The 25821-nt window shown below is 43.1% G+C and overlaps 1 protein-coding gene across 2 annotated transcripts in view; it reads right to left on the reverse strand.

Moving 5' to 3' along the window:
• The window catches only part of CNTN3 (contactin 3), a 238028-nt gene that overhangs the window by 32783 nt on the left and 179424 nt on the right, over positions 1–25821 (reverse strand). For both annotated transcript variants that reach the window (XM_005304980.5, XM_005304982.5), the window contains exons 7-10: positions 23064–23200; positions 21756–21885; positions 20286–20436; positions 161–288 (exon numbers count right to left, since the gene is read on the reverse strand). In XM_005304980.5, coding sequence (XP_005305037.2) covers positions 161–288; positions 20286–20436; positions 21756–21885; positions 23064–23200 — 546 coding nt within the window. The remainder of the gene's footprint in view (positions 1–160; positions 289–20285; positions 20437–21755; positions 21886–23063; positions 23201–25821) is intronic.

Below are 25821 nucleotides of genomic sequence, written 5' to 3' on the forward strand. Positions count from 1 at the left end.
TTAAACATACAATTCCTCAGACCCTTTACCTCCATTCACACACAATAAACCCACTACAGCCCAAATGTTGAACTCCTATGCTTCTTGTGGGTTCTACTTGCTGGACTTATTGCAATTCAGAGCCATTTCAAATAATCTTATTAAAACCCCCCAAACATACCTGTAACTATTAAGCTTGTTGTGCTACTAGCTGTTCCAAACTGATTCTCTGCCAGGCAAGAGTAACTTCCAGTATCTAATTTAGTCACATTAGCTAGGCTTAGGCCTCCATCTTTTAATAACGTTATTCTAAAAGAAAGGATGGAGAGATGAAAAATGCATCACAGGTTTGCAGAAGACATAAATGAACATTCACCTTATTACATCACTGCACAATGGATCAATCTCCAAACTGATGTTTTAAAATTTAACTGCTATAGAGTGATGATATGCAGCAGAGGAGTCTGGCCCACTGTGTGATCGAAGGCTATAGAAAAGTCTGTTCAACTTGGGGAAAATCCAGAACCTTGCTCCTCTCCCCAAAACTGGTTCCAGAGCCTGGGAGAGGCAGGTTTCCTGTTGTCTGCATAAAAGGTTCTTTCTTAGCCCTCCCCTATACTGCAGAGCACAGCTCAGTGGATGTTCTCTGCCTAGGTGTTTGGTTGTTAATTTGGGGCCCTGCAAAAGGAGGCAAGATGGCTGCCAGGGGTAGTGCAGCCCTGAAACTGCAACAGTAGTCACTCTGCTGCCACTCTTTGGCTTGGAGAGAGAAGATCTGCATGACAGATGTGAAGGAAAGAGCTGAGGGCACCGTCTGGTTGCTTCAGCTGTGTACTGGAAACAAAACTGGTCTCTTAGAAGGTGCTTGTTTCAGTGGGTTGCACCGTCATTAATAGTGTACATGGGATTTAGTTAGTCTGTAAATAAATAAATAAAAATGTTTTGTTTTCTAGGCGCAACAGACACTCATGTTTCAGGGTAATATTTGCTATACAGTGAATAAATGTAGCATTTCCAGACAACAACTTATTCTTGTGGTTTGATGGAGTCAGCGACCTTCATCTCTACTATGATTGTATAAAACCAACAGATCACGACTAAGGTACTGTAGCCAGACTCCATACTATTGCCACACTGCTCTTAAGGTTAAGGTGGAACAATTGCCCACCTAACCATTAAAACCACATACAGCGGCTGTATGTGTTTCAGGAATGCTCTTCTCTTAGACTAGCTGAAAGGAGAGAATATTTAAATATACCAAGATGCAAACAATTAAACTAACAGGTTTATCCACTAGAACAATAAATAACGAAGCAGCTTTAGGTTACAAGAGACACTTTGCATTGTTAATTTGAGGATACATATGGACAGATGTTCAGGGTAAAGAATAAGAAAAGTACTTATGACTAATGCATGACAGTTTAAAAGGCAAGTGTGATGATAATGCATAAGGAAATACATGCCTGCAAAAATTAGAGCCTAAATTTATCACTTTACCATTCTCTTGTAATAACATGAAAAATGTCCAAATGCATCTGAGAAGATAAAAAATTCAAATTTATTTCGAACTCCAACGAGCTGACATGCATCCCCAGTACTAATTTTATCATTTAGCTTTACTCAGGGTCTACTCTCAATTTTAAACAGTAATACTCACCTATTCAGACAGGAGCTCCTTTATTATTGTGGCAGATGCTCTCAGCCACATAGCGTGCATGGTGCTCACTGGCAGTATAATATGCCAGAGGCAGTCTGGCTGGCTGGGACCTGATTTGGTTAATGTACCCGCACAGTGAAGATACAGTTAAGGTACCCTTCCACTGTGGCAAATGTCACGCAGCCATGCAAGAAGAGTGTCACTCTGAGGGCTGCGGAAAGATGCATATGTATGTTTATGCAGCCAGAGGATATAGGACGACGACACTGGTCAACCACAGTAGACACCTGGCATCCTTGGAGCGATAGAAAAGGGGAGGGAGAGGAAGGAACTGAAGGATCACTGCTGGCCCTGTTTTGTAGGGCCGTGTGTGTTGCTAATAGAACTGGTTAAAAATGTTGTCAATTTCCCTCACCCCCACTCCTGGAAAAGGAGGTGTGTTGTTTTTTTTTTTTTACAAAAATTGAAATTTTCATGGAAAAAATCTCAGTTTTTGTTGAAATTTTTCAAATGTTCATCGAAAAACTTAAAATAAAAAACTAGTATTTTTTTTGGCAACCAAAGAAAAATAGGTTTTAAACCAATTATTTTTGGTTTTGGTTTTTCAGCATCTCAACAGCACCTTATCCCCACCCCTTCAAAAACCAACCTTACAAAGAAAAATAATAATGAAAACTAAACAATGAACATTTCATTCACCTTTTTTTGTGGAAGACAAAAATCATTTCCTAATCAACTTTAGTTTCCACCTTATTGTGAGAAAAAAATATTACCCTATATCATGCTTGCATAATGGCTGTTGCGAGAGCAGGGTTGCAGTGTAACATGGCATATCTGAGCTAGTCTAGATACTGCATCAGTCCAAAAATATTCACATACAAGGGTGAAAATGGGTGGCAAAGATGCTTTAATTTGGACATTTGGGTTAGTTTCCCTTTCACTACTGCTGCCCCTATTTACATAAGCCAGACCTCTTTTCCTGTCTGCATACCCTCCTCACCGCAACTCCAATTAGGGGATTTAGAACACAGTAATAAACACAATGAACTACATCAGTATGCAAATGATATTTCCGTATTATTTACAAATCCCTTGCATTTAAATCCTTATGTAACCCTTTACAGAGCTGATGAACAGAGCCCAAAATACTAGTGGACAGACAGATGTAGTCTAAAAACAAAATTAGGATCAGAAAAAATGTCAACAAAAATTGGAAAGAGAAAAATAACTTATTAATTTGTAGAAAAATATACAGAGGGGAATGTAATAAGAGGATGTTAAAGGGAAGGAGAAAGCATATATTAAACAAATTTATGTAGATTCAGATTTCTAAGATGTTCACTTAGATTTAGAACATTTTATCTGGCAAAAACAGTATCACTAGATATATCTAGATTCTTGACTACATATTTGTGTGTTGGGGGGGGTGGATTGGGACCATAGGCGCCGACTTTTACTTCTGCCCAGGGGTGCTCCACCTCCCGCTCCACCCTGCGGCCCCGCTCCACCCTGCGGCCCCACCCCACTCTGTTCCTTCCCCAAAGCCCCGCCTTCACTCTGCCTCTTCCCACCCCCAATCCACCCCCTCCGAGGCCCCCACCTTCCCAGCGCTCTCTGGTCTTTGCCCTCCCACAATCCCTTCCCTGAGCTCCCTATCAGCTCGTTGGCGACGCCCCTGATCAGCTCTTTGGCAGCACCCCATATCAGCTAATTGGGGGAGCCACCAAACAGCTGTGGGAGGTGGGTACTGCTCCTGGGTAAAAAGTTATTTTCACTAGTGTGGCTTAACTTGGTGTGAAACTGGAGTGAGCTGCACCATTACAAGTACCTTTTGGTCACACTGTATATTAGATGGCACATATATAGTTATTAAAGGTTAATAAATGATTAATAGACGTTTAAGCATGTTGCAGACATGATTCATTGGTTTTATAGATAGTAATAAGCACTTCAAGAGAAAGTGTTATTAGAATGTTATCAATCATGGTTAGAAGCAATTTATTGAACTATTGGACTCTATAACAATCTGTGTCGTCTGCACAAGGGGTTTGCATTAGTGTAGCTACATTGATGTAGATATCTCAGTGCAAAAAAATCCAGTGTTGACAAGGCCTTAGATCAAGCAAAAGAGAAAATTGGATCATTGTGTTAAAAAAAATCTATTGTTTAATTAAAACAAATGACATTTAGAGTGCTTTGAGCTATTTGCAAGTCGAGCTTGTCTGAAATAATGAAGGAACAAGCTTATTAAAACTGGATATATTTAAGAATCACATTATTTTTCAGAATTAAACAAAACAAATCAATTCTTAAAAAACTGTATGGTCAAAATAAAATCTTTATTGGTAAATTAAAAACCGAGCTCTTTACTTTTTCAATTACTAAAGCAGCAAATACAGCTCAGCTGATGAAGAGAATTGTCCCTGAAGTATCTGCTAACCTTCACCACCATCTCCCTGTAATTCTAGACAATCTAAACTTATATATATGAAGAGTCAGAAATCTACACTTTCTAACAAAGCAAATATCTTTCCAGCAGGCTGGCTTTCAAGAAGTGACCTAGATTTCTACTTATTAGCTTATAATACATAAAAATGAGACTGCTTTCTAGTATTCCACATATTTATAGTATATTTCAATACAGCACAATAGAGAAAGACTCAATCCTAATTTTCAGAGACTAGATTCCATTTTCAAATACCCACACATGCACTTTTGGTGCATTAACATTCTGCCTTTGCAACTGAACAGGAAAGAGTGCAGTAAAAATGTGTGCACTTGTACATACATGGAGGCTAATTTGAGGTCTCACTGATAATCAAGCCCAAGGTGTTAAAATATTAGGGTTGATTTTTTTTTTTTTTTTACACAAAAACAAAAAAATGACAGCTCTTCCTACCTCCATAGATACAGAAGAAATGGCTCGTTGCTAGTAATCTCTCCTCCAAGTATCAGGGAAGGAAGGAGAAAATACACTGACATGGCTGCTAGCCCCATGCCCTTTATTAGACAATCTGAGGCATGGCTTTGTATGGAAAAAATTGGCAATAAGTCAGGAGATAGGAAGGTAGGGTGGGAACACAGGAATTACCACACTGCATCAGTCCATGAGTCCATTATTGTGTCTCCAGAGGCTTCAGATAAAGGTATAAGAAACCCTTAGTGATCTATCCCTAACATTAGTTGTCAACCTGATCTCCAATAGTTAGAGACTGGCTTATGCCATGAAGCACGAGGTTAAATATCGCTTCCAAAATTCATTATGATCACTCTCGATATTCACGCAAGATTTTTAAATCTTGCTAAGTTCCTGGACTCAACAACTTTTCGTCTCCCGCAGGCATAGAGCAGCTACACAGGAGATCTTACAGCAGTGCAGCTGCAGAGGGGTAAACAAGGCTGATGGACCATTACCTGCTAAATGGCTATTCTTTGGCAGGAAAGGGGGTTGAGGCAAAAATCTACATCTTAGCAAAGAAACAGCATGGACAGACTGCCTGTCATCTTGCTCCCACCTGGAAACGCTTTGCAAAAGGGGGAAAGAACTATAAGAAGAAGGGGCAGACACTGCAAGACACCCCTCTTTCTCTCCTTGCCCATCATATTCTCTGCATCCAAAAAGAAAAAGGAAGCAGGCATTAGACTCTGGAGGAGGGGTTCTAACCCAAAGAGTTTGGTCAGTGAGGCACACAACAGACCTATATTGGTATGACTACGTCGCTCAGGAGTGTGAAAAATCCACACCCCTGAGCAACGTAGTTATATCGACTTAACCCCCCCTGTGGACAGTGCCATGTCGATGGGAGAGCTTCTCATGTCGACATAGCTACCACCTCTCACAGGGGTGGAGTAACTCCGCCAATGGGAGAGGCTCTCCCGTCAGTGTAGGAGCCCCTTCACTTAAGCGCTACAATGGCGCAGCTGCTTAGGGTCACCTGTGCTGTTGCAGCATTTTAAGTGTAGACCTGCCCTCAGATAGCCGAAAGCATCTGGTGGGGAATCTGTTTTGAACCTAATATCCTTTGTGAAGTTAGGCACCAATAAGCATTTTATCCTGATTTTTCTTGTAACCGTTTCTGACTTTTATGCCTCATTTCTTGTACTCACTTAAAATCTCTCTCTGTGCAGTTCATAAACCTGTTTTATTATTTTAGTGAATCCAATGTGTTTAAGTTGAAGTGTCTGGATAACTATTTAAAATAATAAGATGTATTTTGTAATCCCCTTAAAGGAATAACACACTTAATACATTTGTATTGTCCAGGAAAGGGCTGGGAAGTACAGGACCTATATTTCTGGGGAAGATCTGGGACTGGGAGTGTGTTGGGGTCACTGCAGCTTAACCCAGGCTGGCAAGAGCCAAGGTGTGGCTGGCTGGCTGCAATACACACAGTCAGTCATAGCTGGGCGTGACTTACATGCTGAAGGCTGTTTGTGAGCAGTCCAGGTTGTAGGCTAAGTAACAAGGCGTTGTGAAGGGCACGACAGGTTGCAGGGCAGAGGTGAAACAGCTACTCATTAGTCTGGATTGTGCCCCGGTATGTCACAATAGGTATAATTTAAAGGGTTTCAATAAAATAATAATCAGGTCAGGACAATAATGGACAATGCAATAAATATAAGCTCATCGCCAACTCCTCAAGACACCCTAAGTAGCTCAGTATCCATTAGATAAAAATCAGGTGGCTAATCATGCATGAGAATTTCATTACAGCATATAAGAATTCAACACATAGGGCCCTATCCTCAGCCTGACCAGGGCTATGGCAACACAACCCATCTCTAAAGCCTGTTGATTCATCCATCTGAGGATTCCCCCTGTGTAATCCATGGGTAGCATGGAGTTCTTATAGCAGCTCTGACAACAGACTGTCCAGCCCCTGGCACTGGGGGCATTCCTGGCAGAAAGCAGCTAGGGCCAGGGCATTTCTATCTCATCAGGCTGCTCAAAAATAAACCATGCCCAAGATTAAGTCGATGGGAGTCTTTTTATTGACTTCAGCACCAGCTGAAGCCACTTTTGTGTCCACCCTCCTTTCCCCTAGGACCAGTGTGGCTTGCTTAGGGAATCTGGCCCATACTATAAAACTAGGTAAAAACTGCATATTTTACCCATCAAAGTCAAGTTAAATTAGATCTGATTATTCATAGAACACCACCCTCCCCCCGCATATACACACACGATTAAAGCCCTGATCCCACCTCAGTATTTGCTACTGGGGACCCTGTTTATTCACTCCCAGACAGGACTGTAGCATGAAATCAGGACCCAATAATGAGACAGTAAGTGAATACAAGCTTGTTACTCTTCAGATCACAACATTTTATTACTAAAATAACAACAAAGCTACATCCCAACTGCTTTTTTGTATTTATCAGATTATTCAGCATAAAAGCAACAAAATTAGGCCCCTATTGATATGATAATAAACACAAATGTATTACTTTCCCCCTACACAACACTTCAATACAAAGACTCAGTAGGAAACTAGGTCAACACTGATTTTTTTATATATCAGTCAAATTCCAGCTAAATTGAACCAGATTACTCAACAAGAAAGCTAGCATCATTAAATTTATATTGATGTCCTGGTAAGTAAATGCAAATACATTACCTTTCCAGATCACACACAGTTTCAAACCATAGACCAAACGTAAGTAAAAGTTACTTAATTCAAATTCTAGTCAAGATGAATCCTCATCAGACTCATTCAACTTTTTAATCAGCAATCATCTTATCTCCCTTAATTTGACACCACTTCATCACAAATGTAAGACACAATTTTTAGCATCTTTTATTTGTTGTGGTTTTTAACCCCCTTCTTCTAGTCTGGAGGAGCCTAGAAATATCTGGAGAAAAAAAACGGTTAACCATATTTTTCACAACTGTTGTTCTTCGAGGTGTGTTGCTCCCGTCCATTCCATTCGAGGTGTGTGCACCCGCCCACATGCACGGTCATTGGAGATTTTTGCCTTAGTGGTATCCATAGGGCCAACTGTGGTGCCCCCTTGACTGCCACGCTTATGTGTCGGTATATCAGACACCACCAACCCTACACCCGTCTCATTTCCTTCTTACTGACAACTTCCACAGAGGGGTAAGGGGGCAGGCAATGGAATGGACATGAGCAACACATCTCGAAGAACAATTACGAAAAAGGTGGCAAGTATCAGAGGGGTAGCCATGTTAGTCTGAATCTGTAAAAAGCAACAGAGGGTCCTGTGGCACCTTTAAGACTAAAAAAGGTGGGTAACCGTTTTTTCTTCTTCGAGTGCTTGCTCATGTTGATTCCATTCTAGGTGACTCACAAGCAGTATCAATGGACGCAGACTCAGAGTTCACGGTCTTGCAGCTTGCAGCACTGCTCTGCCAAAGCCAGTGTCGTCTTGAGCTTGCTGGGTAAGCACATAATGAGACACAAACGTGTGGACAGACGACCAGGTAGCAGCTCTACAGATCTCTTGGATTGGTACCTGTGCCAAGAAGGCCACTGATGACGCTTGTGCCCTAGTCGAGTGCGTTGTCACAATCGCCGGTGAAGGCACTTTCGCCAGCTCATAGCAGTAGTGGATGCAGGTCGTGATCAAGGACGAAATCCTCTGAGCAGACATTGGGCGACCTTCCGTTCTGTCTGCCACCACAACGAACAACTGCGTCGACTTACGACACGGCCTTATTCTACCTCCTGACGTCCAGGGTGTGTAGCCTGCGCTCCTCACCTGACGCATGAGGCTTTGGAAAGAAGACACGTAAGTATATATCCTGGCCAGTATGAAACTGGGAAATGACCTTGGGCAGAAATGCTGGGTGCGGTCACAGCTGGACCTTATCCTTGTAGAAGACTGTATAGGGCGGCTCCGAAGTAAGCGTCCTGATCTCTGACACCCTGTAGGCCGACATTATCATGGCCAGGAATGAAACTTTCCAGGAGAGTAGCAGGAGAGAGCAAGAAGCCAGTGGCTCAAATGGAGCCTCGACGGCACGAGATTCAGGTCCCAGGGGGGATGGGATCCCGGTCGTGTGGGTAGAGATGCTCCAGACCTTTCAAAAACCATGCCATCATGTTTGAGCTGCCTTGGCATGGAGGATGGAAAGCCGAGACAGCCATTTGGCCAGATAAGTCACTCTGGTGGAGGGTTTCCTGCTACCCTGCAAGACATGGGCCGAGCATGCCCGTTCATCTTTGCTTAGCCATGAAGTAGCCAAGCTGTCAAGTGCAGTACCACCAGGTTTGGCTGCCATGGTTCTGTGACAGCAAATCTAGCCAGAGGGGCAGCTTCAGTGGGGCGGCTACCAAAAGGTTCAGCAACGTGCCGAACCAGTGCTGATGAGGCCACGCGGGGGCTATTAGGATAACTTTCACCCTGTCTTGCCTGATCTTCACAAGGACTCTGTGAATCAGCGGCACTGGCGGGAAGGCATACATCAGTGCCCCTGACCATGGAATGAAAAAGGCATCTGACCGGGAGCTCTTGTCCACTCCTGGATCGAACAGAACATGTGACATTTTCTGTTCTGCCTGGACGCGAACAAGTCCACCTGGAACAAAGAGTCCTGCGGCACCTTATAGACTAACAGATGTATTGGAGCATAAGCTTTCATGGTATTCACCCACGAAAGCTTATGCTCCAATACATCTGTTAGTCTATAAGGTGCCGCAGGTCTCTTTGTTGCTGTTTACAGATCCAAACTAACACAGCTACCCCTCTGATACAAGTCCACCTGGGGAGTCCCCCACGTCTGGAAGATTATGCTGACCGCCTCCAGATGGAACGACCACTTGTGGTGAGAGGAGAAAGTCCTGCTGAGGTGATCCTCTAGGACATTCCTGGTCCCAGGCAGGTGAGTGGCTATCAGATGAACGGCATGTTGCATTCAAAAATCCCACAGGCGGAGAGTTTCTTGACAAAGCGCTGAAGACCTGGCACTGCCCTGCCTGATGTAATACATGGTGGTGGTATTGTCCGTCAGGACCTGCACTTCGCCTTTCAGGCAGGACAAGAATGCTGGGCAGACCAGGCAAACTGCTCTGAGCTCCATGACGTTGATGTGGAGGGCCAGATCATCCTGCAACCAGCGGCCATGGGTGCTCAGCTCGCCCAGCTGGGCTCCCCAGGCCGGCTCCCCAGGCCAGGTCCGAAGCATCAGAGACCAGGGTCAGTGCTAGGGACAGGGTCATGAAGGGGACTCCCTCCAACACTGACCCAGGGTCCAACCACCAATCCATGGACGACCCGATGTGGTCCGGCACCCTGACTACCCAGTCCAGGTCATGCCTGTTGGGAATGTAGACCGTCGCCAGCCACACTTGCAGGGGCCAGAGATGGAGCTGAGCATGGCTGACCACATATGTACACACAGCTATGTGGCCCAATAGCCACAGGCATGTGTGAGTCATGGTGAGCGAGTGGTTCTTTACATGGGAGATCAGTCCGACATGGCCTGAAAACACGCTTCCTGAAGGAAGACTCTGGCTTGCGTGGAGTTGAGAACCACCCCAATGAACTCTATTCACTGGATGGGCAGTAAGGTGGATTTTTTCCCATTTATTAACAGGCCCAGGTCGCGGCAAGTGGAACGCACCAGATCGAGGCTCCTCTGCACTTGCTCCCAAGACCTGCTCTTGATGAGCCAGTCGTCAAGATATGGAAAGACCTGGACCCCTCGGCGTCTCAGGTAAACAGCCACTGGCACCAGACATTTTGTGAACACCCTGAGGGCCGATGAGAGACCAAAGGGCAGTACTGTGAATTGAAAATGGTGCCTGCTCACTATGAAATGGTGGAAATGTCTGTGATCTGGGAATATGGAAATAAACGTTCTTTAAGTTGAGGGTGGTGTACTAGTCTCCCAGATCCAGGGAGGGGATGATGGAGGCCAGGGAGACCATGCAAAACTTCAACTTTTGGAGAGACTTGTTGAGGCGACGCAGATCCAGGATGGGTCTGAAGCTCCCTTTTGCCTTCAGAATTAGGAAGTAGAGGGAATAGAACCCTTTTCCTTTCATGTCCTGAGGGACCTCCTCCACCTCCCCAAGGCGCAAGAGGTTCTCGATCTCTTGAATGAGGAGTTGCTTGTGAGAAGCGTCCCTGAAGAGGGACAGGAAAGCGGGGGGAGGGAGGGATGGCTTAAAATTGCAGGGAATAGCCCCAAGATACTACGTCCAGCCCTCAGTGGTCTGAGGTGACCCGCAACCAGGCCGAACGGTAGGGACGAAAATGGTCGAGGAAAGGGCAGTGTGGATCAGGGGAATTCAGTGGGGCATCGCTCTCGAGTGCACCTTCAAAAGGAGTGCTTCTGGCCTCCAGGATGCTTCACTGGGCCAGGCTCTATGGGAGGAGGAAGGGCAGTGATGACTAAAACTTGTGCGTCTAACCCTCCTCCTAGCAGACCCCTGATGAGCCTTGACGGCGGGGGTGGCCGGAACGGCTTCCATGAAGATTGCGGCATATGCCCAGCAAGCGAAGGATGGCCCAAGTGTCCTTCAACCCATTTAGCCTTGCATGTATTTGTTTGGAGAAGAGACCATTCTCATTGAATGGGAGATCCTGAATCGAGGTCTGCATCTCTTGGGAAAGGCGGCAGTGTGAAGGCAGGAGCTGCGCATCATAACCACTGCCGACATGACCACCCTGGCTGCTGAGTCCACTGTGTCCCATGCCATTTGGAGGGAACACCTAGCCGCCGTGGTGCTTTCCTCCACGAGGGTGCTAAATTCTTGGAGAAAACCCTGAGGGAGGGACTCCTTGAATTTATGGTGGTGCCGGCGGCACGGGCAGAGGACTTTGCTCTCTCGGCACTGGAGGAGCTTGGGAAGGCATCGATGCCACCAGGAGTTTCGGTCCCCTACTGCTCCCGGTAATCGGCGGTGGATCTTTTAAGGGGCTAAGGGCCCCAACTGGGGAAGCACGTGTACGTGGCTCTGGAGTGGCCGGGCAGCCTGAATGTCCCATGGCCCTTCTTGCTCAGTGCTGGGGAGCCGTGGTTCTTTTTCTTCTTTTTGGGCACTGGCGATGGGGAGCGGTGCCGGGGGTGCGCTGCACACTGAGGCCGAGATACTAGGCGAGCCTTGGCGGGGTGGCTCGGAAGCTGGACGAAGGGCAGCCTCCATGAAGAGAGCCTGCAAATGAATATCCTGCTCTTTCTGAGGCCTGGGTTGAAAATCTTTACAAATAGGACACTTGTCCTTCACATGTGATTCCCCTAATCACTTGAGGCAGCTGCTGTGGGGGTCACTTACAGGCATAGGTCTGTTACAGTCCACGCAGGGCTTAAACCCTGGAGACCGAGGCATGCGTGAGGCGAAGTCCCCGCTGGGGCTCTAACTTCTAACTACACTTAACAACTACTTAACACTAACAAACTATTTACAAGGCCCTAACGCTTGAAGTCAGAGGAGACGAAACCGCTAGCCCTTGCTATGCAAAGAAAGACGCTCCGACTAACCACCACCGAGGTGGTGTAGGGCCAGTGGTGCCTGATATACCAACGCATGAGCGTGGCACTCAAGGGGGCACCACAGCTGGCCCTATGGATACCGCTAAGGCAAAAATCTATGATGACCGCGCACATGGGTGCGCACACACACATAGAATGGAATCGACATGAGCAAGCACTCGAAGAAGATAGATTTGTTTACTGTTATGACTATGCTCTTTTTTCCCCTCAAAACCACCAATATTAACCTTTTCCCAATCGAAAGATAAATCAAAGTTTGCAATAAACAGTGAAGCCAGAGGCTTAGAACCAGCTAGTAGTACTGATTCTAGAATGATCCTACGAATCTGGGAACACCAGACCTGGACACAGTATTCCACTAGTGGTCACATCAGTGTCAAATACCTCTGAAATGTAATCTCCCTATTCTTACTCAGTATTCCTGTTTATATATCCGAGGATCGCATTAGACCTTTTAGCCACAACATTGCACTGGGAGCTCATGTTCAGCTGATTATTCACCATGACCCCAAATCTTTTTCAGAGTCACTGCTTCCCAGATAGTTCAGTTGCTAATCTAACAGAGACAGTAAATCAATCCATTTCTCTTTTTTTATTCTGATTGACTACATTTCTTAAGAGGGGAGAATTTTTTGTAGCCATTTATTGGCAGCAGTCAGTAACATTCTAAACGGTTATTTATCCGTTTAAAAATTCAACAATTCAGGATATGTTCCATAATAATTAGATTTCCGGGGGGGAGGGGGCGGTGGAGTGTGGGATGGGTGGAAAGAAAGAGTGTAAACCTGGAGTAACTTGCATGAGTTTTCTAACATCTGAGTAGAAGACATTCATCTGGGGATGAATCAATAACATACGAAGACGGTTTCTTACTCCATGGCATCTCCACCAGCATTATGCTCTGTCTGTTTCATTTGGAAGACTGATGGGTGAAAATAATTTGCACTACTGTTCTCTTATACTTAGATTCACAAAGAAACGTTGGCTTCGTGGTGCTTAGCGTCACAAGGCCTAAGGTTTAGGCACCCAGAAAACCACAGGAACTCAATGTGATTCACAAAGCCTCAGTTAGGGACTTAGACTCCCTATACAATGTATGGGGAGAGAGAGAGGCTCCTTAGATTGCAATTGACAAACGCCAGCATACTAAGCGGGAAGCCACCTAACCTAGCCAATGGGAGATGCCAACGAGAGGGGTGCATGCTAGGCCCAGCCCCTCTCATGGGGATGGATGCCTAACTCCAGGCTGAGGGGAATCACCTACCTCTGTTAGCGATTCTCAGCTGTGAACCTTCTTTGGAGTTAGGCACCCAATGGGTTTTTTGCAAGAAGGCAGGGGGAAGCAGAGGAGAGGACTTCCCTCATAAGTTTTAGACTGCTGTTTCAGATAATTGTGATGTAGAAGCCCGCAGTTCAAGTCCTCCCGCCCCCTGAGGGGGAGAAGGGATTTAAACAAGGACCAGCTATCTCTCAGATTAGTGCTCTAACCACTTGGTTATGGGATATTCTGATGTGGGGCTCCCCCAGTCTCTCCTGTTGAAGCAGTTCCACTGTGGATAAACCACTGATCTGCCATCGTCAGTTGAAGTGGCTCCAATGCAACCAAAAGAAGAGCCAGACTTTTTATTTGTAACTATGTTTAACTTTGAATCAAAGTGGCCAAATCTATTGCTTTATGACTGACCAGCTGATAAAACTCTCTCTAAAGAAGTCTTTGCAGGCCTTGTAACCAAAGTTGCCCAATACTAAATTTATAGATTAAGGTGATTTTGTCACGCACTGCAGGAGTTCTCACTGGAAGACCCAACTGAAGTCAAATTGCACTATTTGTACAAAGTGCCACCAAATGATCTGGAGCTTCCAACTTCTCCAGTTAACACCACACATCAGAAGACTTGCGATAAAAATCACACAAATTGGCAACATTGCTTGTAACATGAGATGATTGGCAAATAACAGATTAACTAGCTCTTGGCTCCCCATAGCAGGCTGGGGCCCAATGATGGCTGCAATGGGGAATACGAACTGACCTGTGCTGTTATGCCAGATAACCACAAAATCAACCAGACTCCTCCTTTCCTAGGGCCTGATTCTGCACCACTGATGTCAATAGGAGTCTTGCTATTGACTTAAATGAGAACAAGATCAAAATTTTTATGCCCATTGTGTAACTCATTGTGTAACCCTTAAAAGGATTACAAAATTTACTGCAGAGGAAAAATTCGCTTTAAAAAGGGGAAGGAGCATAAGGTTTAAATGATTAACTACAGCTATATGCGAGGATCACTACTAGGTATCACACTCCTCTTCTGATCCCACTCCGGGATCCCCCTTAAGCACTGGATCCATTTGGAACCGCTCAAACTTGCCTTCAATATCCTTCAAAGCTTTGCCTCCACCTATCTCTCTACTAACCTCTATACTCTGATAATAACACCAGCTTCAATGACTCAAGTCATTTAACTCTTCCCATCCCATCCTGATGCATTTTCCATGCAGACCCCTGTCCCTTTAACACTTTTCCCAATCCAGCACTCCAAGCCCCTGCATTCCTTATTCAAGTCACTCTAAAAAGTGACACCTTTTTAGGGGCTCACAAGCATTTATTTTTTCCACCCGTTTTGAGTGGTTTTTCAGTACAGAAGATATGAATTCATTTTTAAATTGTACGCTTTTTCTCCAAGACATTTTTAGCTCTTTTAATTAAACCTATGAGTTGTTCTCCAAATCTCCCATGAGCTGAAAATGCAGCAACAAATATTCAAAAATATTCAAAAAATATAAGCAACAATGACATCAAAGTGAAAATCGTACATGTTTAGAAGGAATGTGGCTACAACATCCAAACAAATATAAATTATTAAACAACAAAATTCTGAGAACACTTTGAAACAGTATCACCGTATTTTTTAATTATTCAAGTATAAACTTTATTAAAACGTATTCACTCTAATCGTGTCACTCCAGATTTACCCAAGTGTAACAGAATAGAATTTAGTCCAATGTATGTTTAACATCAGGCAAGGTTCTGCCACCTGCACTCAAGCTGAGCGGCCCCCTTTCCACAAGAAGACCCACTGAAATTAATATGGGTAAGGTTCTAGTCAACTGATGAGGGTGGAAAGATTGGTTGCCTTCTTTACCAATATGGGGTTATAATGAGACTTTACACTCAGCATCATGTAGGGGGGTAGTGCAGAGTTGTCCTCTCCTCTGCCCCCCAGGCAGCTTCAGGAAGGGAAAATAATTTACTGCGTCCCTGGGAAGTATGCAGCCTACTTACCAGCTTGCACCTTGCCAACTAATTTGGCCAGCAGGGGGATATGGACAGGGGACACAGCTAAAGTTCTGCCTACTTCCTGCCTTCTCTTTCCCCTCCCAACATGCACCTAGTAGAGAGTATTTGAAGAACAAGGGCTGCACTCTGCACTAGACCTGGGCCCAAAATCCAGGTTGGCTTGTCCTGCCTGCCTCCCCTATGTTCACCAGCTTGGCAAAGAGCAGAATCTAGACCGGATATTAGCATCATATTTTTTGCTTGTTTGCTTTAATAAAGACTTCTTCATTTGAAGAGAGTGAATGAAAAAAAGTTCCACTAATTGCAAACCTTTCCTGAATTGCGATTTGTATATAGTGACAAACCTTTCATGAATTGCAATAGATTCATGAATTGCAATTATTCACAGGAGACAGTAATGAACTAGAGTGTCTCCTGCAAAGATTCACAATTCCACTCTACTCTGAAGGCAAGTTCATTAGATTAATCCAGGGTTATTGGCTTGTTTTTACATTTATTCTTATACTTCTGTTAGTCTCAAAGGTGCCACAGGACCCTCTGTTGCTTTTTACATTTATTCTGTAAGTCATTTATAGCATGTTATCGAAAATAAAGCTGTAGATACTCTGGGCCACATTTTAAAAACAACTGAACTCAGTTTTCACATCTAAGAGTCATGATTTGCGTTTTCAAGTAGGGTGACCAGACAGCAAGTGTGAAAAATTGGAAAGGGGGTGGGGGGTAATAGGAACCTATATAAGAAAAAGACCCAAACATTGGGACTGTCCCTATAACATCAGGACATTTGGTCACTCTAGTTTTCAAGTAGGTGCATAAATCTATCAGGTAGTACTTTGTACACAATATATTTGTTGGTGATGGGACATTTGTATGTTCAATATAGACCTGGTCTTTTCCCCCCAATAAAATCAATGGGACTTTTTCTCACAAGAACAGCATCAGGCCCTGAGTTTCTGCATGCAAAGCTGTGCTTTACAAAAATGAGCAAGAAGGAGGTATAGAAAACATGCAATAGTTGAAATACACCAAATTATGAAGGGGATCTCACAAATTTTGGTGGATATTGAGGTACTAGGTTACAAACTCACAGGACAATGAGATGTTGTGACATTTCAAGATGATGGGAAATTGCATGTGGAAAGCAGAAGCAACAAGGAAAGAGACTGGTTTGAAAGGAGTTGATGATCCCAGGTGGGTCTGCAGCCAGCTAAGCAAATTTATGGGGCTGTATGAAGCTGTGTAAGGGTGTGTGCCCAACATCATGCCATACTCCTATACTTGTCAGCATTAGACTTGACCACAAATAAGAATAGTGTTTGATGTGAAGAGAGGAGTGAGAATTGCACAGACCAAAAAGCTGCTGACTCTTCAAAGTTCAGGGGTGTTGGGGTTTTGGTTCTGGTCCATCTCTAGTTTGATGTATGTAACAAATAATAAAGGTAACATCTCTGAGCCACGTCCACAAAATATCTATGAAACACCTTGTCCAATTTTCTGCATTTAAAAATATTTAATTAATTTCACAACAAAAAAGTGACAGTACTAGCAATGTTTTACGGGAATAAGACCAAGTGATTGTCTCCTGAACTAGAATACCTTGCCAGCAGCAAGTCAAGCTCTGCAAAATCTAACACAGTAACAAGGTTCCATGGAAGCATATGTAGAAGAAATTAGAATCAGCATTCTGAACCACACCATCAAATCAAAGCAGTCAGCACAGCTTCCCTATGCTCATCTCCGGCCTCTCAAGTGCACCTCCACCTAGAGTCACATCCCCTCTCTCACTTGATAGAAGACGGTTGATGCCAGAATGTTACAACAAACACATTCTGCAGCCCACCCTTTTTCATGGCTCTCAGCCATCCTCAGGATTCTTTCTGCTTGTCACTCAGTGTCCCACAAAGGTTTTCTTCCTGCCTGTGATCACATCTTGGGGCACCTGCTCCATGCAAATGGTAAAGTGTAAGGGAGAATGCGGAGGACAGCAGTGCTCCCCCAAGGCTTAAGAAACACAAAGCAAATGTACCTCTGCTACTACTCTTCCAGGGTAGAAAGAGCTGTATTCTCCTGTACTCTGAGTCAGTGGAACTGAACCACTGAGCGTGTGCGATTTTTAACTGAACACATACAAGATCTGGCAAATGCAAACTGATTTGACAATTTTTCAATACCTGTTCTTAGGTGGGGTCTTTATTTAACTATTGTAGGAAGCGGTCTATTTTCTTAACAAAGTATAAATGAACCACAAGCTATCAACAAGAAAGTATAAAAACTCCCTCCCTCTGCCCCACATTTAGTTACTTAGCTGACTCTGCTTATTGTTAATCATTTGGTGTCTGTATAATCTTGTACAAGGGGGCACATTGACTTTTCTCATTGTTTTGGACATGCTTTTGTTCCATTTTTCACAGCATCTATACTGCACAGCACTTTGAGAACACCAGGCCATATTCAGTGCTGTTATAATTGGGCAAAGTTTCAATCACTTATGTCAGTGGTAAATTTAAGCCCATGTACTAATTTATATATGTAAAACAGCTGTGTACATTTTTTCAGATTTTCTTTTTAAAATGCAGATTATGTGCATATGGAATTCAGCACATGCATGGACAATTTTTAGTATCTCAGTGCTGTGGGAGCCCAATTAAAGCATGCAATATTCAGTTTTAACAGGAGAGGCTGAAATATGTAAGGCAGGAAGATCGTTTGCCCAGGAAATGTATCTGGTCTCTGGAATATTTCAGTCCATCCTGCTAAACTAGTTAGATATCAAGTATTTACAAGAGTGTCTGTTGCTTCCAGACTGGTGGCTCTTGACTAGGTTACGCCTGAATGTAGCAGGCAGAGCCACTTGTCACACACTGAAAAAATGCTGCTTCTTTAATTATTCATTCAGCAGGGATGGCATGGGAGTGGTGAGAGACCTTGAAAACTTAAAATTCCAAAAATATATTTCAATTCTCTCCACACCCACCGAAGGATTGAAAGGGCAAACAGAGGTGAGGGCTCTGTCTCCCCCACAGTATGACGGACAGACTGGACCACTACCACTGAGTCAAATATAACTCCCAATTAAGGCTAAATTCTGTCTTCAGGAAACGGGGACGTTTACATAAGAACTGCTACACTGGATCAGACCAGTGCTGCATCCAGTCCAGTATCCCACCCTCAACCATGACCAGTGCCAGTTGCTTGTGAAAAGGATGCCATAAGGACATTATGGAATTACTTGCCCCCACAGAAACTCCATTCATTAGTTGGCTTATAGCCAAAAGCATGAGGGTTCACATTCTTTATACATTAGATAGGATAAAAAAAAAAGGCAACTATGGATGTTCTCATTAGACATTTATACTACAGTGGGATTTTTCAAAGCATTTAGCATTGGCCTTACTCTGTCCCCCTTGAAGCAAATTACTGTGGACTTCGAGGGGAGCAGAGTTAGGTCAATGTTAATCGCATCTGAAAAATCACACCCCTAATTTTTATTTGAAATCTGCTAGATCTCAATGATATTCTGTGGCAGGGACCTCCACAGGCTTGTCATGTGCTACGTTAGTAAAGTATTTCCTTTTATTAGTTTTCCATTTGTTGCTATTCTATTTCATAATATTATGAGAAAGGGTATACACAAGTGCCTGATAATCCTCTGCTCACCATTCATTACATCATATACTTCTATTCTGACCCATTTTATTTAGCTCTTCTCTAAATCAAGCAGTCCTAATCTTTTCAGTCTCTGCTCATATGAAAGCCTTTCCATGCTTCTAATCATTTTCATCAGCCATCTCTCATCCACTTCTATTTCTGTGGTATATTTTTATGAAAAGGTGATCAGAACCGAACACAGTATTCAAGGTAAGGGAACATCATCAGTTTATGTAACAACATTATAATATTTTCTATCCCATTCTTTACACATCATAATTCTGTGGGCTGGTTTTTTTTTTTTTGATTGATTGATGGTGCACACTGAGCAGATTTTTTTCATTGAGCTGTAAACAGTGATGTCCCCATCTTTTCTCTACGTGGTTATAGTTAAAATTTACAACACAACATTGTGTATGAGCAATTTGAGTTTTCTGTTCCAATGTATATTAGCCTGCATTACTTAACAGTGATTTTCATCTGCTACTGTTCAACCCAACTGCCTGGCGTTATTAGCTCCCTCTGGAGTACAATGGACTAACCTGACTAATTTTGTGTCATCTGTAAATTTGAACCATACTGGTCACTCCCTTTTCCAGATTATTAATAAATACATTAAAGAACATTAAATACATTAAATACATTAAACAACAGCTGTCTTAAGTGCAGGACCCCAGACCACCCCACTGTTAACCTTTTGCTATGATGAAAATGGACCATTTATTCCTATTCTGTTTTTTGTTTCTGAGCCAAATTCTCACTGTAGCACTACTTTACATTTCTTACCCCAAACCTCTTTTTTACCCTCCACTTGTGAAGGATTTTGTCTAAAGGATTTTGCAAGTACAAGTATTTGCATGTTATATTACAGGTTTTGTAATTGCAGTATATTTCCAAGTCTCACATAGATTTGCCAAGGTGCCACTGCCCTGGGCCAAAGTCCGCTCTCCATTACTCCTGTGAACCAGAAAGCAGAAGCTGGCCCACTGACTTCAATGAATGCTGTATGCTTGTATCTCAGAGCAGAACATTCTCAGATAGAATGGCAATACACACGGTATAAAGGCTATATAAAAGCTAGATATTGTTATTTTCAATTATTAAAATCTAGACAGATATTAGATAAGATTTTGCCCAGTTACTATTTGGATTTGAAAGTCATACCATTATATAGCTGTCCTTAAAAAGGAATTTGCAGGTTATAAACAAATAATCTTTTAATAAGATTAAAACAATTATAATACCTTTCATTTTCCTGTAGCAGCTCGCCTCCCTTCTTCCAGGAGCAAATTGCCTTAGGGGAAGCTTTTGGCTTGCACTCAAAATTTACTGTGCTTCCTATCTGAACCTGAATCAGTTTCTTCATTGGGTTCTTGGAGAAATCTGGAGCAGAAGCTAAAACAGAGGGAATGTTAACAGTGAAATAAAACTGATTGACATTATATTAATGATGCTAGTACTGAGCATTTATATGGCACTTCTCAGCTTCTAAGTGTATTTACAAATATTAATTAAGTACAGTAGTTAACTCAAACAGTACTCCTGTATGGGAAATATTATTTCTCCTTTTTACAACTTGAGGTACTGGGACACAAAAGTTAAGGCCTTGATTCTGCAAAGCACTTAAGCACACGCTGAGGTTTAAGCGTGGGTTTAAGGTCCCACTGACTTGACTGGGATTTAAACATATGGTTAAGTCCTACTGAAGTTGGTCGTGTTTAAGCACATGCATAAGTTTAAGTATATGCTCAAGAGCTTTGATGAATCTGGCCTGAAGGGATTTTCCCACGATCACTTGGACTCAGCACCAGGACCTGTATTAGAACTCAGAGAATTTCCTGACTCCTCGTCTTGTGTCAGATCACTGGTCTGGGCCTCAGGATTATGAAACCGCTTGGACTCTAGAAGTATATTCCGTATTAACAGTTCAACAAATGGGCATGACAGAGAAGAATGCCAATCACTGAACTTTGAATGGAAATCCAATTTTTAGGAAGACGAGGCTGGGTTAATGGTTCAGCGATTGAATCTGAACCTTATCACTGGAAGGGAACTAGTTTGTTTTACATAGGCCTCATTCCAATTAATTTTCCAAATCACTCTCCCTCACCTTAAAAGTAAAAAGCATGAAAGCATTTGAATTCACATGACACTTTGCAACTTCAAGGTTTCATTCTAGTAAGTGATTGTCATTTGTTTTTAAAATGAGCACAGATCACCTGAACCATAACATAACAGACCCTTATCCCGACGATCAAGGAAAGTAGCACATACAACCAGCTTATTGCTTTGAAATGACATTTCTCTCTTGGGAATAGTGGAGTCAGGATGCAGAAGGTCAGTGCTACTGACTAATGTGCTGAGCCAATGCGGCTTCCAGATTGTGTGATTAGTTTTAATCTTTGGGTTTGCATCCAAGCCTTTGTCTCTGCTCTCCCCCTAATTAATAATTTATCTCTGTGTCCTCGGGTTAAAGCAGTGAATGATTGGGCTGTAAATATGGTGGCTATTTCCAGCAAATCCTTTCGAACTAGGTGGGTAAACTCCTCAGAACTGTGGATAAGAAGTTATCTGCTGTAATACAAATGTTTATTTTGTTGAAAGCATCTGAGTGGGTTAAAACTTTGAGATCATGTGCATGTTACTAGCTGCAGCAGTAACGGCAAAAAGTTATCTCCCCCCCGCCCCCCAGTAGAAAGGAAAATTAATCTTACCTACAACCCTGAGCTCTGCACTGGAATATATCATTCCATGTTTGTTTTCAGCTATGCACTGGTATATGCCAGAATCTGTCAGATTTAGATTTGTTATTATAAGTGTACCACCTTCAGTTTGGATCCTTCCCTGGATATTAAGAAAAACACCTTTAATGTACACTAAGTTTTACAGGAAATAAATAAAAGGGGTGGAATTCATCGATGTGCAGAGAGTTTGCGTAAGTCCCATTATGAGGCCCTAAGCGGGATTTATGTAGGGGATATGCTCTCTGCACAGGGGTGAACTCCATACTTTGGGAATGATGCAATGATGGCTTGCGTGAGACAAATAGAGCTTTATGGTGCCATCTAAGGAGAAAAAGGCCTGAATCAGACACCAAATCCTCCCCACACTAAGGAAATCCAGGTATGGATCTTAACTTTGTCACTTGTGATTCTGACTAGCAAAGTGCCCTACTGCCAATGGCAAGTACTCAGAAATTATGAGTTAGGCCCCCCCAAATCATGTATTTTTGTTTTTTGTTTTTTACAAAAATAAATAATTTTAGGCTCTTTTTTATTAGTTTGAGTCCTAAAGGCCTGAGATTTTTCTCTATAATCATGAAGATTAGAAACTTACTAAAAAGCTGAGATTCTCACCCAATCATTTGCCTCCAAGAGCTGCGCTTTAAGAAACGGACCAAATATCATGGGACTTATGATAAAATCGTGTGAGTTGGCATCACTGAAAGTCTGTAATCACTTGCTCTAACTTCATCAATTTACAATAATTTGGAGTCCATGAAGTACCCCTCCACCTCCAGAGCGTGGCTACCCCTCCCCCACCCTGTCCCACTCACCCCTCTGTTCGCGGAGCATGACTCCCCCACCCTGCCCCAGTCTCTTCCCGCACCCTGGGAGCGCACCTCTCCCTCTCGCGCCCGGCTCCAGTCACCCTCCCCGCCCCCAGAGTGCGGCTCTCCCTCCCTGTCTTGCCCCAGTTACTCACCCCTGGAGCTTAGCTCTCTCTTCAATGTCCTGCCCCAGTCACCCCTCCACTCCTAGAGCCCTGCTCAGCTGGAGGGGGAGGGTGGTGGAGAGAGGTGGAACAAGGGTTGGGGCCTTGGGGAAAGGCGGAGCAGGGGGTGGGGGAGGTTCCGGCGCTCAGTGTCCAGTTTTCATAAATTAGAAAGTTGGGCACCCTATTGGACTGGTTAGTTCCATGGACCTCAATGAACTCTTAGCAGTTAATATGTAGGGATCTTAATTTCATATGACTTTACTTAAAAAAAGTCAAACAAACAAAGAAAAAAAAAACCACTTTACCTCTAATGCTAGAGTGTTTCCATTCTTTGTCCATCTGTAGGATGGTTTGGGCTTCCCACTTGCCCTACATTCCCAGTATAAACTATCCTCCACTGCAGCTTCAATATCTTTTATAATCTGGACCCAGTGAGGTTTTGCTACATAAGAAATACAAAACAAGAAAGCCCAAACAAATTGCAAATTACTGTTCAGTGTGAGAACAAAAGGGTTAATTTAGAAAGAGGATATTAGGCTGCTAGGTGGATCAGCTGGTGCCCAAAGATTCTCCATGGTTCTGACCTGGGCTGCTTACTGAAAGAAATATGACTCGATGTCCTTTTAAAATAAATTTGATTAAAGCTGATAAATACATCACTAAGGCTAAATATATCACTAAGTACTAAAATATTACTACACTAATTAAGTGTTAAACAATACAGTAAGAAATTGAGGTCAAAATAAGTGTAAATAGACAAATCAGCACCAATATTGGAATTCAATAATCAGTTTAGTTAAATCATGAAATTAATACATATTTAAACCAGAACATCTAAAGAGGGGGCTGTCCGTTTATTTCTAAACTCCAAGTGAAGGATTTTTCCTTTGGCAGTGTAATCAAAACACAGCTGGGTGAATATTTTAATACAGAAACCAAATTATTGTTTACATGTAAATCACAACATCAAAAGTCAATTGAAACTTTCTTCTCAGATATCTCTATTATCAGTGTTTCCCAAACGGGGGCCGCCGCTTGTGCAGGGAAAGCCCCTGGCGGTCCGGGCCGGTTTGTTTACCTGCCGCGTCCACAGGTCTGGCCGCTCGTGGCTCCCACTGGCTACGGTTCGCTGCTCCACGCCAATGGGAGCTGCGGGAAGCTGCGGCCAATACGTCCCTCGGCCCGCGCCGCTTCCAGCAGCACCCATTGGCCTGGAGCAGCGAACTGCGGCCAGTGGGAGCCGCAATTGGCCGGACCTGCAGACGCGGCAGGTAAACAAACTGGCCCGGCCCGCCAGGGGCTTTCCCTGAACAAGTGGCGTCCCAAGTTTGGGAAACACCGCTATTATGTATGACGAACAATCCATTTACTCCTCACTAACACAAATGCAGACTTTAATCAAACTTTCTACTAAGCAAAAGTTTCACAGCTCTCACATTATATTGCTGAAAATTTAATTTCTCTGGATGCTTTTACAGAACTAGGAACACATATATGCAATGATTTTCAGGCAAAATATTAGGGCTACTTAAACGTAGAAGATTATTCTTTCATACCTCCCCATGTGGTCTTTATGGGTGGTTACACACACATTCATGCACATAACCACACATTCACACCCTAAAATAATAAAAAGCTGGGAGGTCCCTCAATTAATGAAAACAAAAGACAAAAACAGAAAATGGATAAACAAGATATGTAAGATACAAAGGGCTCTGAACTCTCTAGTTCTCATAGTCGTTCCACTCACGTGGAGTGGAAGCTGTAACTGCAGTCAAGCACCAGATGATGACATTGCTGTCACAATGCTATATGCTTGTAAGCTTCTTTAGATACAGGGAGACAAGTCATGGGTACTTAGCCTGTTGGCATCATGACTTTCTTCCTCAGAGTTGATCAGTCTCAGAGTAAGGAAATGTTTAGCTTCTTGAGCTGGCTTGCTGACCCAAAATGCAAGGTCTTCCACTTTTACCTTCATCTTTTTGGTTGATAATTCTAGCTTGCTTCACCTTATAGCACCTCATTTGGGGCTCTTAGGCAGGCATTGTGACCTGGATACAGACAGCCTGGTCCAACTATACTGTCGTGAACAAGCTTTGAACTGAATATCAGTTTGGAAAATCTTGCTTAGACCAAGTAGTCTTCTTAAAATCCATTTTACAACGATATGCAATGCGAACCTCAAAAATATCAAGAACTGGAAAAACACAAGGCATAAGAACGGCCATACTGGGTCAGAGTAGAGGTCCATCTAGCCCAGTATCCTGTCTTCCGACAGTGGGCAGTGCCAGGTGCCCCAGAGCGAAGGAATAGAACAGGTAATCATTAAGTGATTCATTCCCTCTTGCCCATTTCCAGCTTCTGGCAATCAGAGGCTAGGGACACCATCCCTGTCCATCCTGGCTAATAGCCATTGATGGACCCATCCTCCATGAACTTATCTAGTTCTTTTTTGAATCCTGTTATAGTCTTTGCCTTCACATCATCTGGCAAGGAGTTCCACAGGTTGACTGTGCGTCGTGTGAAGTAGTACTTCCTTCTGTTTGTTTTAAATCTGCTGCCTATTCATTTTAAATCTGCTACCTATTAAAGGCAAGTTGTGAGGAAATTACCCTACCCTAACCCCCTGGGGTAAATGGCCGTGGGTGACATATGGCACACCACCCAGCAGGTGCCTTAAGAAGGACCATAAAAATAACCAATTATCTAACACAAGAAAGGAACCATTCATACTGTGTCCTCTTCAGCATTTCTTGAAATAAATTTAGATATCATATGACAGCTGTTTCCCCTTTCCTTTGCAAACAAGGGAAATGGGGAATTGACAGTTACAAGCTAACTGGGTAAAAGGTAATAATAACCTGGCCCTTTAGTAGCTCTCCAGTGAAAAGCAGAAAGTTACTTGACAGGTTATTAATATGAATTCCATTTGAAACAGAAATAAGTAAAGTTTGTACTAAGTCTGTATTCTCATATATGCTATTTCTCTCACAACAGACAAACCCTGACCTTTGCATTTGCAGAAACCAGATGCAAGGTAGTGTAACACTTTGCTAAAATAAG

This window comes from Chrysemys picta, chromosome 7 (assembly GCF_011386835.1).
Source record: "Chrysemys picta bellii isolate R12L10 chromosome 7, ASM1138683v2, whole genome shotgun sequence".
Lineage (NCBI taxonomy): Eukaryota > Metazoa > Chordata > Testudines > Emydidae > Chrysemys > Chrysemys picta.